The 17,718-nt window shown below is 44.2% G+C and overlaps 1 protein-coding gene across 2 annotated transcripts in view; it reads left to right on the top strand.

Moving 5' to 3' along the window:
* Positions 1-17,718, top strand: part of plxnb1b (plexin b1b) — a 247,365-nt gene that overhangs the window by 127,018 nt on the left and 102,629 nt on the right. For both annotated transcript variants that reach the window (XM_048606323.1, XM_048606322.1), the window contains exon 3: positions 11,781-12,909. In XM_048606323.1, the coding sequence (XP_048462280.1) occupies positions 11,791-12,909 (1,119 nt within the window). In that variant the 5' untranslated portion in view covers positions 11,781-11,790. The remainder of the gene's footprint in view (positions 1-11,780; positions 12,910-17,718) is intronic.

Raw genomic sequence — 17,718 nt, 5'->3', positions numbered from 1 at the left:
TTCGAGGAGTTGAGTTTGAAATATTTTGGAGGTGTCTTATTTGCTTCTTTTGTAAGATCTTTTCATTGACCCTTTTTTTAAGAAGGGTTCTAGAGCCATAGAGTCATAAAGATATGCAGCATGGAAACAGATCCTTCAGTCTAACTTGTCCCTGCCGACCAGTATCCTATATAAATCTAGTCCCATTTGTCAGCATTTGGACCATATAATCTCTTAAACCCTTAGAAATCATCTTGGTTGCCTAAACTCACTTCGGGATAAACTCCCAACTGCCTTAAAACTCAGTTTTATGCTTGCTTTGTTGAACAGTGTTTGTAGGCTTGGAGTTTTTTTGACGTAGTTTTAGAAAGCCTGCAAAGAACAAGGTGCCTAGCTAATGTCTCCTGTTGCTGAAGCTGTTCTGTGGCAAATTCAGTGTGAAACCTGATTCATTGCTGCTCAGAAAGAGTGATCGAAAGAACTTTTCAATATTGTAGTTTCTGAGCAAGCTATGTCTACCAAGATCCCAGAGACAATCACGCGTAATGTGCTTGCAAGAGCACTAGATCAACAGATTTTTGAATATTCTATACATTGTCCTCTTGCCTTCAAGAATAACCACTCTTGGTCAGACAGTGTTTTCTGACCTGAATCTCCACAGAGATTTTTTTCTATCCCCTTTCCCTGAATTTGTGTATTTGTGTGCTTTAGTTTATCACAAAGGTAAACCTTTATGTATTTTGTATCCCATTGTTTGTGTTGAACAATTGGAATTGGTTTTGTTTGAATGATAAATCACTTTTGTTTTTATGACAGAACATTGGTGGACTTTGTCATTCTGAGCCTAATCTGGAGAAAGATTACAATTAACGATATTGGGACTGGGGTAAATTCAGGTTGTGACTCATGGAGCCGCATGACAAGGGAAAGTCAGTACATTCCTCCATCTTGGGCATTCCACATCCCAGCTCACTGCCTGTAGAGAGAGTGTGTAAATCCACTCCCCACGACTTATTGTCAATAATGTTCCTTAGTCCCTTGGGCAGAAACCTTTACTTGCCATCTATTCCTGCAATCCTCTTCTGGCTCTACCTGTTTCTGACTATTGGCTGCCTGAAATAGTAAAAGTTCCACTGCTCCATGCTGATATCACTTGCCACAGTAAATGCTGCATTCAAATATGCATAAACCATTCACCCAGCCACATAAAGTTTGTATCAACTGTCAAGTATGAGTGGCCTAATACTGAGTGAGCCCCATCTGTGTGAGCTGGAGAATTTTTTTTTTTAATTCATTCACGGGTTGAGGGCATTGCTGGCTATGTCAGCATTTGTTGTTCATCCCTTATTGCCCAGAGGGCAGTTGAGAGCTAACCACGTTGCTGTGGGTCTGGAGTCACATGTAGGCCAGATCAGGTGAGGATTCCTTCCCTAAAAGACATTCTGTGAACCAGGTGGGTTTTTCCTAACAATCAGTAATGGTTTTGTGGTCATTAGATTCTCAATCCCAGATTTTTTTTTTGAAATTAGATTCAAATTCCACCATATGCTGTGGCAGGATTCGAACCTGGGTCCCCAGAAAATTACCAGGTGTCTGGATCAACTGTCCAGTGATAAATCACTAGGCCATTGCCTCCCCTTTTCCAGACTGCAGCTGGTTTGGAAAAGCAATGATTCTGACACTGAAGGACTGAGGGAAGGACTGTTTCTAGCTTCTGATGCTCCGTTGCTGACATGTTTGCTTATGACGGGTCCTTTGAGAATCTCAGATGTGTATAATAAAGATGCTGTTTAATCTATACTGCTGCTTTCTCTCTTGGATTGTACTGATCACCTTGGTAACCACTTGAGTAGTCGCTGCTCTCTCACAGTTTGCCTGGCTACTGGGTTAGTGAAACCTTTAATTGGACTGAAAATGGTTTGAACTTGAGGGTGGGGAACAAACAGGAGTGTGGCTTTCATGTATCATCAAGGAGCCTATTCATCAATGAAATATCTTCCAGAGAAAAATAAACAGTGTTTGTTTGCCAACAAATGGCTAACCGTGAGGTTTCACTGAATTACCACAATGCAGGTGCTGCGCAAATATACGATGTTAGATGACACTTGCGTGCTGCCACTAGTCAAGTCTGTGTTATCCCTTTGTTTGAAGGGCTCAAAGTAAAAACCTCAAGGCAAATGGTTCTGGAGAAAAGTTAGCTTCTGTTACTGAGCCAGCTCTTTATAGTTGCTGATGGGTGGAGTAAGATATGAACAAAGGAGATTTATTAGGTTACGTTAGGTTCGTACAAGTCAGGACAGAGATAAATGGATCAAACACTGAAATGTGATTTTTTTTTTGTTATTAGCATATTTACATTGTAGTAAAGCTTCAATAAGTGGTTAAGCAGTATTCCCTGGGGTCAGTTTGCTGTGGACCTCTCCCAGAACTGCCAACAATATTGCTTCTTCCAACTCATTCATCCACAAGCTGCTTACCAAATGAAATTTGCACCTTTTTTTTGTTTGGAGTCGTCACCACATCTTCAGGTTGGCTTGGAGATTAGTACAGGAAGGGACTGAAATTTGAAATATTGTAGCATACAGGCAGGAGCGGGTATTCTACAACAGGTACGCACCGCACCTTTAGTGTGATAAAACATCCCAGGGCATTTCACAGGAACACTGTCAAACAAAACTTGACACAGAACCACCAAGTGAGGGGCTGGGATATCTGAAATCAACAGCTCGGTCTGAGAGAGAGGTTTTAACAGTTGGCTTAAAAGAGGATAGAGAAGTGGAGAGGCAGAAGAGCAAAAGAACTGAAGAGGCAGGGAAAGGGAGACGGAGGGGATATATGAATTGGGAGCAAGTGGAATCAGCCATTTCTGATTTCTGAAGAAGGGTCTAGGCCCGAAACGTCAGCTTTCTTGCTCCTCTGATGCTGCCTGGCCTGCTGTGTTCATCCAGCTCTATGCCTTGTTATCTCAGCCATTTGATCCCTTGAGCCTGCTCTGTCATTTGATAAGATCCTGGTTTGTTGGATTGCAGATGCTTTCTTACCAACCTGTTCAAAGATATTAATCTCGATTGTGACTTCTGCTTTCCAGCATACTGCTCATAGTCTTTGGCTCCTTTGTCAATCAAAGACTTTAAAATCCACCTTAAAAAAAAAATCCAATGATCGTGCCTCTGCTCCTGTCTAGGCAAGAGAATTCCGTAGACTATCGACCTCCTGAGGGAAATAAATTCACCACATCACCACCTTTAAATGGGACACCACTTATTTTTAAAATGACCTCAAGCTCTAGTCTCTCCCACAAGGGAAGCATCCTTTCAACACCCATCCTGTCAAGTATCTTAGTAATTTTTGTCAAAATAAGATCACCTTTCAATCTTCCAAACCTCGATGGATACAGCCCAAACTGTCTAAACTTTCCTGTCAAGATGTATCCCAGATATCCAGTCTTTTCTGCACTTCCTTAAAAACCATGCACAGTATTGCAGATATCATCTAATCAATTTTAAAAAAACACTTTTTTGCAAAAATATATATTGTTACTAAAGTAGTAAAAGGTACATTCCAGAATATTTCAACTAGACATTACAGAAAATGCAATAAAATACAACATATCTCAATTGAGCACATTGCATTCTTAGACACTTTAATCAATTGCAGAAATGCGATGCTGACTAACTGTGACGTTTACTGTACCCATTCAGTGACAAGCTTCCAGTCCAATGAGCTCTGTAAGTCCTTGTTACACTGTGTCTGTGACCAATGCTCTGTGCAGCTGTGACAAACCTTCCCTACTTTTATATTCTATTTGCCTCGCAAGAAACAACATTGCATTTGTTTTTCTAATCATTTGTACTTGCATCCTAACATTTTGTAATTCATGTATCGGAACACTCTGATTACTCTGTCCCTCAGAGTTCTTCAGTCTCTGCATTTAAATAACATGCTGCTTTTAGATACTTACTGCTGAAGTGGACAAGTTCACGTCTTCTCACGTTAAATTGCATTTTCCAAACTTTGCCCCTCACTTAACGATATCCCTATTTGCAAACTCCTTATGCCCTCTGCATGACTTATTCTTGCATCTATCTCTGTGTCTGCTACAATTTTGTAACTTCACATTTGGTCACCTTATCCAAGTTTTTCACCTTGATTGTAAACAATTGAGTCTCCATCACTGATCCCTGTGGAGAAATGGATATAGTGTTTGCTTGAACCTCAATGAGTGCTTACATCGATCTTGTCATTCGAAGTGCCCTGCCTTCCAAGAGATGTCTGAACTCTGGGGAGGGTTGCAGTCTCTCAAAGATAGCAGTCGTTCCGTGTTTTTTTGCTCCTCAAGTTGGATTTTCAGGTCACTAGTTAGTAAGCACATTGAGACTCCTGTCGAGTGTAGATGTGAGATAGATCTGAAGGGAAGGTCCATCGGGGGGAGATGAGTGCTGCAACACTTGGAATCCTCACCCAGTCTTCGAATTCCAAGCTCAGCCTGCACAGGCCGTGTGAACTTCTACTTCAAAGGAACCAGCTCCAGATTCTGTATTACAAGACAGACCCTGGCTGAATTCTCTCATACCTGTCTCTGTATCACCATCTCTGCAATCTTCTCCGACCCTGCAAAGCTCTAAGAAGCTTTCACTCCTGCAATTATAGAGTCATGCAGCACGGAAACAGACCCTTTGGTCCAACCAGTCCATGCCGACCAAGTTTCCCAAACTAAACTATTCCCTTTCATCTGCATTTGCCCCATATCTTTCCAAATCTATTCATGTACCTGTCCAAGTGTCTTTTAGATATTGTAACTGTACCTGCATCTACCACTTCCTCCAGCAGTTCATTCCACATAAAACCACCTTCGATGTGAAAAAGTTGCCCCTCAGGTCCTTTCTAAATCTTTCTCCTCTCACCTTAAAAATATGCCCGCTCGTTTTGAACTCTCCTACTTTAGGGAAAACATGTTTGCTATTCAGCTTATCTATGCCACTCATGATTTTATAAACCTTTATATAAGATCACCCCTCAACCTCCTACACTCCAGTGGAAAAATGTCCCAGCTATCCAACCTCACCTTTATAACTCAAACCCTCCATTCCCGATAATATCCTTGTAAATCTTTTCTCCAATTTAATAGGATCCTTCCTATGTCCATCTCCTGCTGAATATATGCTATTGGCTGACCTCTGCTGTAAACTCTGGAAATCCCCTGTCCTCCCTCCCCACCTCTCTTTCCTCCCTTGTAACATTCCTTAAAAGCTGACCTTACTGCAGGATATTGCGCAAATGACCCAATATCTTTCTGTGTGGCTCACTGTCAGGTTTTGTTTGATAACACCGCTTTAGGACATGAATTTATGTTGAAGGTAGTCCTGAAAGACAAGCTGTTGAGATTTCTGTGACCTGCCTACTTAGGTGGATGCTTTGAGCTATTCTACCACAGGGCATGTGCATTTACAAAGCAAGACAAAGTTAGAATAAACGCTTACTGACTGTGGGTTTGTTTTTTTTTTGCTGAAACCCCTTCTGTTGGCTGCAAAGTACACAAGTCGCAGTAAGTGCACATTCGGGTTGTAACTGGCTTGTGTCTGGAGGACATGTGCCCCGAGCAGCTACTGTAACAGGAGCACAGGTTTTTGTGAACTGCCCTAATGGCATCTGGAGAATGTGTTCCACCTTAATGTTTTAGTGCAGTCAGTGGTTTTGTGAATCTGAAGGGCTGTCAGTTTCTTACTGACTCCCAGCAAAAAAAACACACTTGGCATCTGTTTAAAGCAGCAAGATAAATGCATGTTAAAAAATCCACAAGGGTTTCCTTGTGGGATCAATTGCATAAGTCGAGAGAGGCAATTTTGAACTTGACTATCTTTTATTGCAGGTTCTGTTTTGGCTTGCATATGCCTCTTGCCTTATTCTTATGACTTCAGACTCATGCTTTGAAGTTGACCCAGTTTACAGGTCTTTCAGCTCTTTTTTTTCTGCTGAAGATTTTCTTTCTGAGACTTGCTTCCTTTTGTGGTTTAGGAGGCTAATTAAGCTCTGCATTCCTTGTGTAGGATCAGGTTGGTCACATTGTGAATGAGTGAGTCATTCACAGCTGTCGGCCTTTGACCTTGCTGATCATCCGTAACTTAGCAACCTACTGGCTTCCTGACTTAGTCACCGTGATGCTGGAGCTATGGAGATGGAGGTGAGCATACGTGTTCATCAGTGATCAGCAATTTTCTGACTGAGTATATAGTGTGGCATCCCTGTTGCTGCCATATATCACTTGCATGTTGCTGTGTTTGTACAAAATGACATGTACTTCTGTGTAAAGTGCCTGGCAAGTTTTTAATTCTGTCACTCTTCTTTTGAAGAGGGTTGGTCCTGCAATACAGTATTGTCACAGAATCTTAGCCATGCAGTTACCTGTGGTGGAAACTAAATAACATCTATAGAACTGCTGTCCTTCGAGCACCATCGAAGCTTACTGCAGGTTTGGCTTTGAGCAAGACAGCTTTTAAAAGTCACCAATGCTTCTGTCCCCATCTTATCTGAACTGTCTCTGGGTGAGAGATTAGCTTCAGAGAAACAGTTCTTTTCTGCCTCGTCCCACTGCAGAACAAAGGAATTAAAATGCAAAATGTCGTAGTAGCCTCATGGACCCAGTGTCTAACTGTTGGAGGTGTGCTTGTTGATTTTTAATATGCGTTTACTCTTTTGGATATGAATGACGCTGGCAAGATCAGCTTTTATAGCCGATCCTGATATTTAACCTTAGCTGGGTTGTTTTCTAGGCCACTCCAGAAGGTGCAAAATGTTGTCCTCAACTGAGTGTTGCAAACTGGTATGTGGAAATGTACCGGATTACATGCTAAGGGATGTACTGAAGCTAGAAGCAGCTCCACAGAGGTGCACACTAGGGCAAAGATGCTGTTTCTGGCCTAACAGCAGTGGTACACCAAAAGACACCTTGGCTGTGTTCCTGAAAAGGAATGTAGACGATGGACATTGTAATGGGGCACCTCAGAGAGGAGTAGCGAGAAAAGTTTATTTCTCTTGCCCTTTGACATTTTCAACATGAAATGTTTTGTCCTTGGTCTCTATGCTTTACATAGAATGTATGGTCTAAACATTAAGACATCCACATTGAGGAACCCAAGAATGCAACATTGTGTATGGAAATAAGTTGAATTTTCAATTCCATAACTTCTAAGTGGAAGATGGTTTGTAAAATGTGCTGTACAAATTTCATGAATAAAGCAATGACATTGACTTCGGACTGGAGTTACATACAGCCCAGACAGGAAGATGACAGGCTCCTTTCACGAAAGGGACAGTTTCACAGTCATTATGAACTTTCTAGTTTCAAAATGGTCTCAAAACATTCTCAAGTGGTCATAATTTAAACTTGCATTCTCTGAACTATTCATCCAGACCTTTTGGATTACCAGACCTTTCATGTAACTACTGTGTGATGTTCCCTGTTTTTTCTTCTACAATGTAGAGTAGCTGTCACCATTATAGTAGGCATCAAACACAATCGCTGTCAGATGACCTTGCCCAACAGCTGTAGCCATTTTTGTTGCTCACGCAGCACTGTGGATGTCCTCACATCACATGGACTGCAGTAGTTCAAGGAGGCAGCTCATCACTCCCTCCCTAATTAGGTATGAACAACAAGTGCTGACCTCACTACAGCAGTACCCACATCCCACAGAGGAGTCCATTTCTAAAAAGGAGGAAAGTTTGAGTTTGCTTTTGCTCACCTGTGGCCATCTCTTGATTTGACTTGCAAACCATTGATGTGCAAATCGTTTTTAGGTGCAGAATAACGTAAAGGATCCAATGGCAGTTTAATGTGGAAAAGTTATGCAATCTTGGCCATTTTGTTTTCCTTAACCAACAGCACTGACACAGATTACCTGGCTGTGATCACTTGCTGTTTTGTGAGACCTTTCTGATGCTCTGACGGTTGTGATATTCCGTTGTCGACAGAGCCCTCAACCAGGTCCGACCCATCTCCCGCACTTCCGCCCTCACCCCTTCTCTTCCCTCCCGCAACAGCGATCGGGTTCCCCTTATCCTCACCTACCATCCCACCAGCATCCACATCCAGAAGATCATCAGACACCATTTCTGCCACCTCCAGCGAGATGCCACCACCAGACACACATTCCCCTCCCCTCCTTTGTCCACCTTCTGCAGGGACAGTTCCCTCCGGGACACCCTGGTCCACGCATCCTTCATCCCCAACACCCCCACAGCCCCACGGCACCTTCCCCTGTAACCGGCAAAGGTGCAGCACCTGCCCGTTTACCTCCTCCCTCCCCAGTATCCAAAGGCCCAAACATCTTCCAGGTGAAGCAACACCATCTGCACTTCCCAGAATCTAGTCCATTGCATTCGCTGCTCGCAATGTGGTCTCCTGTACATTGGGGAAACGAAGTGTAGACTTGGCGACCGCTTCGTAGAACATCTACGTTCTGCTCGCAAAACAGACCCTGAACTACCTGTTGCCTGCCACTTCAACGCACCACCCTGCTCCCTGGCCGACATCTCTATCTCTGAGATAGTAGGGACTGCAGATGCTGGAGAATCTGAGATAACAAGGTGTAGAGCTGGATGAACACATTTCTGAAGAAGGGTCCTGGCCCGAAACGTCAGCCTTCCTGCTCCTCTGATGCTGCTTAGCCTGCTGTGTTCATCCAGCTTCTACACCTTGTTATCTCTGTCTCTGGCTTGCTGCAGTGTTCCAGTGAAGCCCAACGCAAGCTGGAGGAATAGCACCTCATTTTCCACTTGGGGACCCTACAGCCCTCTGGACTCTATATTGAGTTCAATAATTTTAGGGCCTGAACTCTCCCATGTCCCAGCCCCCCACCCCACACACCAGGCCTTGTTACCACATAGCCTGCCATTACACACCCCCTGTTGTTAGTCACTAACAGTCCCCATTAACAACTACTCACCCTCCCAGCCTGATCGTTAGCAACTCCTTTGTCTGTCCAACTGTCTTTCTCTCTCTCTGGGCTCTATCCAATCGTTTACTCCCTACCCCACCCACCTCCCTATTTTCTGCATATAAACTGACACTTTCCCAGCCACCATCCATTCTGAGGAAGGGTCACCGGACCCGAAATGTTAACTCTGTTTTCTCCTTCGCAGATGCTGCCAGACCTGCTGAGCTTTTCCAGCAACTTTGTTTTTGTTCCTGATTTACAGCATCCGCAGTTCTTTCGGTTTTTGTTTGCTTGTGATATTCCATTTGGCTGTCACCTTTTTCTGCATCACAGCAATGCTGAGTCAGTGAAATGCTGTTGGAGGTGTGGAGGTTGTGAAAAGCCCTATTTAAATCTGAGACGCCTGATTTAAATGCGCACACTTTAATCTTGTAGGCGTGGGACAGGTGAGACAGATGGGTCTTCCCCCTGTTGACTGCTGTTCGTTAGTATGGACCTCTTGATGTCTAATGGAACTGGCGGCCAATTGCAGTTGCTGCTGGTTTAGGGGAACAAGTCTGATGTCACAAATCTGCCTTTTACTGTTTATTTTCTCGTTTAGTGCTCTATTTAAGAACAGTTACAAGTGGCACGGTGGCTCAGTCGTTTAGCATTGCTGCCCACAGTGCCAGCGACCCAGGTTCAATTCCATCCTCATTCTCCCCGTGTCTGCGTAAGTTTCCTCTGGGTGCTCCAGTTTGCTCCTGCAGTCCAAAGATGTGCAGTTAGGTGGATTGGTCTTGCTTAATTACCCGATAGTGTTCAAGGATGTGCAGGAGAGATGTACAGGGAAATGAGAGCTCACAGGAATGAGTGGTGGGTCTGCGTGGGATGCTCTTCAGAGAGTCAGTGTATACTTGATGGGCCAAATGACCTGCTTTCACACTGGATTCTGTAATTTTATGAAATCTGACAGCAGGGCATGGAGCAAGTGGAACGCCTGTTATTTTAGAGTAGCTGACTCTGGTTAGGTGTATAACAAAAGTAGAAATTGCTGGAAAAGCTCAGCAGGACTGGCAGCATCTGTGAAGAGAAATCAGTTAACCTTTCGGGTCCAGTTCTGAGGAAGGGCCACCGGACCCGAAACGTTAACTCTGATTTCTCTCCACAGATGCTGCCAGTCCTGCTGAGCTTTTCCAGCAATCTCTATTTTCGTTTCTGATTTACAGCAACCGCAGTTCTTTCAGATTTTTATCAGGTTAGGTGTGTTCCTGAATGTTTTCAGGAACCTGCTACTCCCAACCCCCTTTCCCTAATATTTTTGCAAGTAATAAACATAAGGGATCAAGGAAATTAAACATGCAATTTTTAAAAATTGATAATGGGTCATATTTTACAGTCAGTATGAAGAAACTATCAACATTCTCTGTTATTGTAGATTGTGTCAACAACTTCGGGCAACCACATAAGCCCAGCTAATAGCAGGAGCCAAGAAGACAGTAAATGTGTTGTCCTACTCCTTCAGAGGCTGCACAAGATAGGATCATGCTCGGGGTCTCAGCATGCAATGATATTGAATAGTGTGTAGTTGCAGTGTTTACAGAATACCTCATAAACTTGCCAGAGAAGCTCAGGACTTGCCCATTCCACAGTAACAGATTTTTTTTCAAACTGATGTAATAAGTCTATTACTGAATAACCTCTCTGGCACTGAAAATGAACTTGCAAATGCTTATGCTTTTTATTTGAATGTATTTGCATTAGTCACCGTTTCCAAGTAGAAGGTATTGTTTATGAATAACCATCCCTAGCAAGTTCCAGGGCAGAATCCTACTGAAAAGTTTCAGGCATGTGCTGGTGTAATAACTGACTCTTGCTGCTTTCTTCTGTGTTGCTCATCGCGTTGTTCAGGAGATGAATTTTTAATTCCTGGAGATTTTAAGAAAATGCTGGAGGCTTGGCAACCTTTTTATTACAAGAGTCAGGGTGAGTCTCCTCTTCATTTTGAGTGTACAACTGTAGCTGAAGGCAGGAAAATTGCAAATTTCAGCTAGGATTAGTCAATCATAAAAGGCCTGTATTTGGCAGAGGGTGTGCCCAATACAGGGTAAAGTTACATTTTTAGGTCTGAATAGAGGTAACCTTGTTTTTTCGGGTAACTTTCTTTATCTCGCTTGGGAACATTGTGGGCCCTCGGGGAATAGCATCAAAGCTAAATCCAGAGCATTGCTTTGATAACAACAGCTTGTATTTTTTTTAAAAGTGTTTTAAGTCAAAAAGGACACTTGCAAATTTCTGCACAATGGAAAGATAAGTAAGGGAAGAAGGGCATTCAGCATGAAAGTGGGAAGTTTGGGAAGGGAAACTCAGCAGCACTCTTGGAGAAAGGGAAGGTATCAAAGTGTTTTGTAGGTAGGGGCATGGTGGAGATTGGGGAATAGGTTCCAGAGAGGAGTGAATGGCTCTGCCATGGAGGTTGGAGGTTGGAGTTGGAGCTGTGGGTGGATCCTGTGATAGTGAAAGTGATTGATTGTGTTTTATTTTCTGAATGAAAAGATGGAGTCATTACATTTGCCATCTCTGAAATAATTTGCCTATTGTTATTTAGCCACAGAATGTCACCCTGCCTTTCTCAGTCTGTTTTACCATCGAACTAGATCGTGGCTGATCTATATTTTGGCCCTCAAGTCCATCTTGATCCCTTGCCTTGGAATTTTTCCTTTGCCTGTCAAGAATGTCGTCAATCTCGGTTTAGAAATTTTCCAATCGAGCCCCCAGCCTGAAGATCTTTGTCATTATGGAGGGAAAGAAAGTTCCAGATATCCACTTTTTCTTGTTAATAATGCATTGTTTGTGTTTGTTTTTTTTTCCCCCTTGCTGTTACAGCACGTTGATCATGCGGTCTGGGAACGTCTTCCTTGCCATCGTTTTTCTAAGCATCTGCCATGGGGACCAGTACAAATCCTTCAGCAGGCCGGGCGTGAAGTTCGAGCACCTGACTGTTGACCCAGCGACGGGAAACGTGTACGTCGGAGCCGTGAACTACCTGTTCCAGCTGACCCCCGAGCTGTCTGACCTGGTTGTGCAGCCCACGGGGCCGCAGAGTGACAGCAAGGATTGCCTGCCGCCAGTCAACCCCAGTGACTGCCCGCACGCGAGGATGACCGATAACCACAACAAGCTCCTGCTGACCAACCCCTACGGCAACGAGCTGATCACCTGCGGCAGCTTGTTTCAAGGGATCTGTGAGAAAAGGAGTTTGGGAAACATCAGCCGGGTTTCGTTCCGTCCAGAGCGCCCGGTCGATACGCAGTACGTCGCCGCCAATGACCCCAATGTCACAACGGTCGGCTTGGTTGGCCTCTCCAAAGGCAAGCTGGCCGTCCTGTTCGTGGGCCGTGGTTATACCAGCAAAGGTGCTGGTGGGATCCCGCCGATCACCACCCGCAATTTGGAATTACAAAATCCACAGAGTCTGGAATCCCACCCTATTTTCTCCTACGAGGACACAGCTAAATTAGCAGTGGCCGGAAGGCTTTCCGAGTACAACCACCACTTTGTCAAATCTTTTATTTATCAGTTATCCGTGTATTTCCTGTTCTACCGGAGGGACCTGAAGTCCCCGTCCAGGGAATACAAAACCTACGTGTCGCGGATCTGCTTGGGAGACATGCACTATTACTCGTACGTGGAGGTGCCTCTTGTCTGTCAGACTGCTGGGAAGAGCTACAATTTACTCCAAGCGGCCTATGTCAGCTGGCCAGGGAAGGGCCTGGCCGAAGGGGTTCTCAAAACTAATGGGGAGGTCCTGTTCGCCACGTTCGCTGTTGGTCACACGGCCACGGCGAAGGCAACGGAAGAATCAGCGCTCTGCATTTACACGATGAGCCAGATTGATCGGATGATCAACCAGACCAGGGATCTGTGTTACACCAATTTTGGGAAGATGGAGGACAAGAGTGAGGCAGCCTACATTGAGTATGAAGTCAAATCCAGCTGCAGCGGATTAACTTCAGTGAGTCCTTTCATAATTCTAAACGTTAATGTTTCACAGTATCAATAAAGGAAGTTCTGTAGTGATCGCACCTGCTTGAAGGAAGGAGTTGCTGTTCCGCCCAGGCCAGCAAATCCACCAATTTGTAGCTTGACCTGTCACTTTAAGGAGGTTAAAAATGTGTAAAAGAGGTTTTAAAAGAGGAAATATCCATCCCCGGGGTTGCTTCGACAACTTGGTCTGGGAAGTTTGAGAGCGTCACATTTACAGTCACTGAAATGGCGCTCCGTTTTTGATGCAGTAGTTCCATAAAATCCATCTGTTTTGTAGTGAGACTCTAAATCGTGCAAATTTTAAAAGACATTTTTAAATGTGCCTGCTATGCAGCTGTATATCATTTAATATGCTTGATACTTTGAGTGAACAACAAAGGTGCATGAAATTTTCAGGATGGAATTTTAAATGATTTTAAATGTAGCTTTTGGAATGAAAGTTTAAACTTACTGGCTGCAGCAGTTCCCAGTTAGTTGTTTGAAGAGAAAAATGGGTAAAAACGTAAAATGTTCCAAACACAGAGATTGCTTTAGGTTGAATGGGATGTACAATGGCATTTCTACAGAGACATGCTGCAGTTCTGTTGCTAAAAAATCTTACACTTGTTATATTTCCAATCTATGCAGAGATGGTAGAGGTTTCTGTGTGTGTGTAGTGGTTTTTATTCTTTTCCATGCTCCTAGGTGTAGACTCTGGTTCTTTTCCTTGTTAACTTGTTTGCACCCAGGCTTAACTAATCTAGCACAGTGAACACCAATAATAAACAATACAGTACAGTATCCTTTTATCGTCATTATAGGAGTGCAGTGAAAAACTTTTGCAATGAGGAAGGGTCACCGGACCTGAAACGTTAACTCTGTTTTCTCCTCCACAGATGCTGCCAGACCTGCTGAGCTTTTCCAGCAACTTTGTTTTTGTTCCTGATTTACAGCATCCGCAGTTCTTTTGGTTTTTAACTTTTACAATACCTGCCTTCTTATGGCAACATCTTGGGTACAAGTACTTGGGTACAATTCTTGGATACAACTTCGGAATAAAAGTAGTTGCATTATTTAGTGTGGGGAAAAATAAGTTTAAAAATCGGAAGATATTAAAGGTTTATCATTACAATAAGGAAGGAAATTCAAAGTTGACTCCGTGCAGCGCCTCCACACGTGGTCTGAATGCACATGGCGGACACCAGTCTAACAGCCATCCCCATTCCGCTCTAAGCCCCTTTCTGCTCCATACTGGCATTCAGCTGCTCTAAGGGTAAGTTGCAGAATTGCCCCCTCACACCGGTCTCTGTCCAGGACTTGCTGCCTGTGTGCTGCTGTAGGGTTTCTTCCCTACGCTGCTCCGGGCTTGCAGCCCACGTACTGCTCGCGGTGTTCTGGGGCTCACGGGGTGTGCTTGCAGGTCCCAGAGCACAAGGCCACTCTGTCCGTGCTGGTTCTGCTGTGGGACTCGGCCTGTGCTCATTCCCCTATGGGACAAAGGGTATTGTATCGTGTTGTTTTTTATATAGCTATTAGACTGCATCCACTTCGAAAAATACCCAGGCATAAATAAGCCTACAGCCCAATGTGGACTTTGCCAGTTCCAAAATCTCCCCACCCCTGGCTTCATCCCATGTCCAACCCTCCCTCTCATCCCCGCCTCCTTGACCTGACACGACCTATCCATCTTCTCTCCCACCTATCTGACCCACCCACCTCACTGACCAATCCCCACCACTGTCTACCTGCACTCACCTATCACCATCCCACCTACCTTCCCCAGCCCCACCCCTCCTCTCTCTCTTTCTGAGCTCCCTTCTCCCCCTCTCCATTTCTGAAGAAGGGTCCCGACCTGAAACGTCAACTTTCCTGCTCCTCTGCTGCCAGGCCTGCTGTGTTCCTCCAGCGCCACACTGCATTATCTCTGACTCCAGCATCTGCAGTTCTTACTATCTCTGAATACCCAGGCATGTTTTGTACACAAGAAAGCAGGTCAAATGCAACCTGGCCAATTACTGCCCTATTAGTGTACTTCGAGCATCAGTAAAGTGATGTGAAGGGTCATCTACAGTGCTATCAAACAGAACTAGCTGAGCAATAACCTGCTGAGCTTAGGTCTGCCCTGGCCACTCAGCTCGTGACTTCATTACAGCCTTGGTTCAAATGGACAAAAAGCTGAATTCCAGAGGTGAGGTGGGAGTGGCAGCCTTTTACACCAGGCTGCATCTGACGGAATGTGGCATCAAGGAGCCCTAGCAAAACTGGAATCACTACTGCTAGTGAGCATTGGTGAAGGGAATGGATGTTTGTGGATGTGGTGCCAATCATGCTGTACTCATCCAAATAAGTGGAGGGAGTAGTCCAATGAACTCCTGACTTGTGCCTTGTAGATAGTGGGCAGGCTTTAGGGAGACAAGATGTGAGTTACTCATTGCAGGATTTCTAGTCTCTGACCTGCTGTTTTAGTCTGTATATTTTCATTTCTAGTCAATGATAACACCCAGAATGTTGATAGCGGGAGATTCAGCGATAGGAATGTTATTGAATGTCCAGAGACCATGGTTAGTTCCTCTTGCGTTGTAGACGCTAACTGTGTGGTGTGTGAAGGGTGAATATTTCTTGCTGCTTTGGTTCTTCACGTTCAATTGTTTCTTTAATGACCTTCCTTCTACCTTAAGGTGAGAAGAAAGGATGTTCACTGCTGATTGCACCATTTGTAACTCCTCAGATACTAAAGCCGTCCCCTACGAATGTAACAAGACCTGTACAATATCAGGGCTAACAAGTGTCCAGCTGCCTGCTTGTTTCACACCAGATCAACAAATATCCCCTCCATTCACCGATGCTTAGTAATAGCAGTGTATACCATCTACACTGCAAAAATTCATTTAAAGGCAGTGTTTCCAAACCCACGACCACTACTGTCGAAGGACAAGGGCAACAGATACATGGGAACACCAATGTCTGCAAATTCCCCTCCACGGCATTCAGTCCTCATGTACAAGGTGATCACCTCTGCCATCTGAAATTTCTCTTACCGTCTTTACTCTCAACCTGAATAACCAGGCATATTTTCTATGTTTACCAAAGTTTTTTTTGTTTTTCTCCTCAATCCTCTGTAAGGTTAAGGGAGCCTATCCCATTCCCTGGTGTTTTGAATAGCCTGTGGCCTTGAGATTGTCACCTCCACTAAATTGGATCAGCAAAACACCGGATTTATCTGTCAATTATTGTCACCGACGCTGTCCGCATTGGTTAGCCACCCTGGCCACGAGACCAAAATGGAGCTCATTGGAAAAACTAAAAAATGTGTATTTGTGTAGAGTTCTTCACCCCCAAGTCTTCAAACAGCCAGGAAGAACTTCTGAAGTGTACTGATTGCTGTTCATTCCTGTCACTGAACAAAAGTTAAGACCAAAGAAAGCATTAAAGTTGTACAAATCTGAAATTGTTGGTTCAAAACTTGCTTAAATGTTAACTGATGATCAAATTCATTCTTCTTGTGCAACGTATAAAGTAGCATTTCCATTCTTGCCTTGCCCTAGAGTGTATGGTCATGGGGAGTAGGGAATGGGGAGCGGCCAGCATGATAACTGTTCTCCACTCCCACTAACCCCCAATGACCACCCCTGCCACCCCCCCCTTTCCCAGTCTACTCCCACGTTAGCCAAGCCCTGGCACTGAGGTGGAAGTGTTACGTCACTTCTCAAGGTAGTTTCATTCTCCCTCCCAGGAAGTCTCTGCACCATCAATGCTCAAGCCCATGGAGTCTTTAAACCAGTAAATGCAATGTCAGCAAGTGAGTGTGTTTCCCAAAGTTTGTACACCCCGAGGTTCCTGGGGTGCAGCAGCTTTTGAGAAACTTCCATTCCATAGTTTCAAGGACATTTCTTTCTTAATCCAATGTCAGGTGCCCATCAGCTCCTAGAATGGTACCGTACAGTTTGTGGCTGGTTCTCTGAGCTGGAAGATGACAGATGAATTATAGATCATTACATCACTGTAATGACCAATTGCTCACTACAGGAGGGCTGGTGAAGACCAGATACAAATTGAATGATTATTTGTGTGTACAATCATATTGCTGGGTTGGCATCAATTTGGTGTATTGAATGTGAGTATAATTTTTTTTTCTAATCAACCCGTTCGGAGATGTTCTTATGCACCTCTGGAGCAGGTGGGACTTGAACCCAGGTCTCTCAGTCCAATACATGGAAGTTGACTGACCTATAAGCGGATATGAGCCCAATTTGAAAGAGACTAGGAGGTTAAATGAAGCCTGCAACAGTGGTTTTGTCAGTTGCATTCATCGTCATTGGACCTAACAAATTGGATTATAAACCAGCACTATGTGAACTTGTGGTAATGAGTAGGCCGAGCAACAATGATGGCTGCTGTGTTGCCAAGTTCGGATTGCTAGAGTAATAGAAAGCAAGACAGGGCTTCAGGAGTTAGTCCTTTGGGGCTGGTGATGGTTCAGCTCTGTGTGTGTGTGTGTGTGTGTGTGTGTGTGTGTGTGTGTGTGTTAGACATTAGCCCAGCTTGATAGGGGCAGTTCAGATATAGACGCCCCCTATAAGGTGAATCAATTTTCTTTAGCAGTAGGGCAAATGAGCCGTTCCATATGATTTTGCTGCTTCACCTTCCCTCGTTTTTATCTCATCCAGATCTCTTGGCATATTTTTGGCTTCTGGACGCTTGTCTGAATTGCTGACCAGATTCTCCAATGAATTAGTTAATGGAGCAGGGGGAGTCTATTTGCTTTGTCTTGTCATGCACAACAGGGGACGGAGATTTA

Source organism: Rhincodon typus, chromosome 16 (assembly GCF_021869965.1).
Source record: "Rhincodon typus isolate 14 chromosome 16, sRhiTyp1.1, whole genome shotgun sequence".
Taxonomy (NCBI): domain Eukaryota; kingdom Metazoa; phylum Chordata; class Chondrichthyes; order Orectolobiformes; family Rhincodontidae; genus Rhincodon; species Rhincodon typus.
Note: the sequence above shows the minus strand (reverse complement) of the source record. Positions and strands in the feature narration are given on the sequence as shown.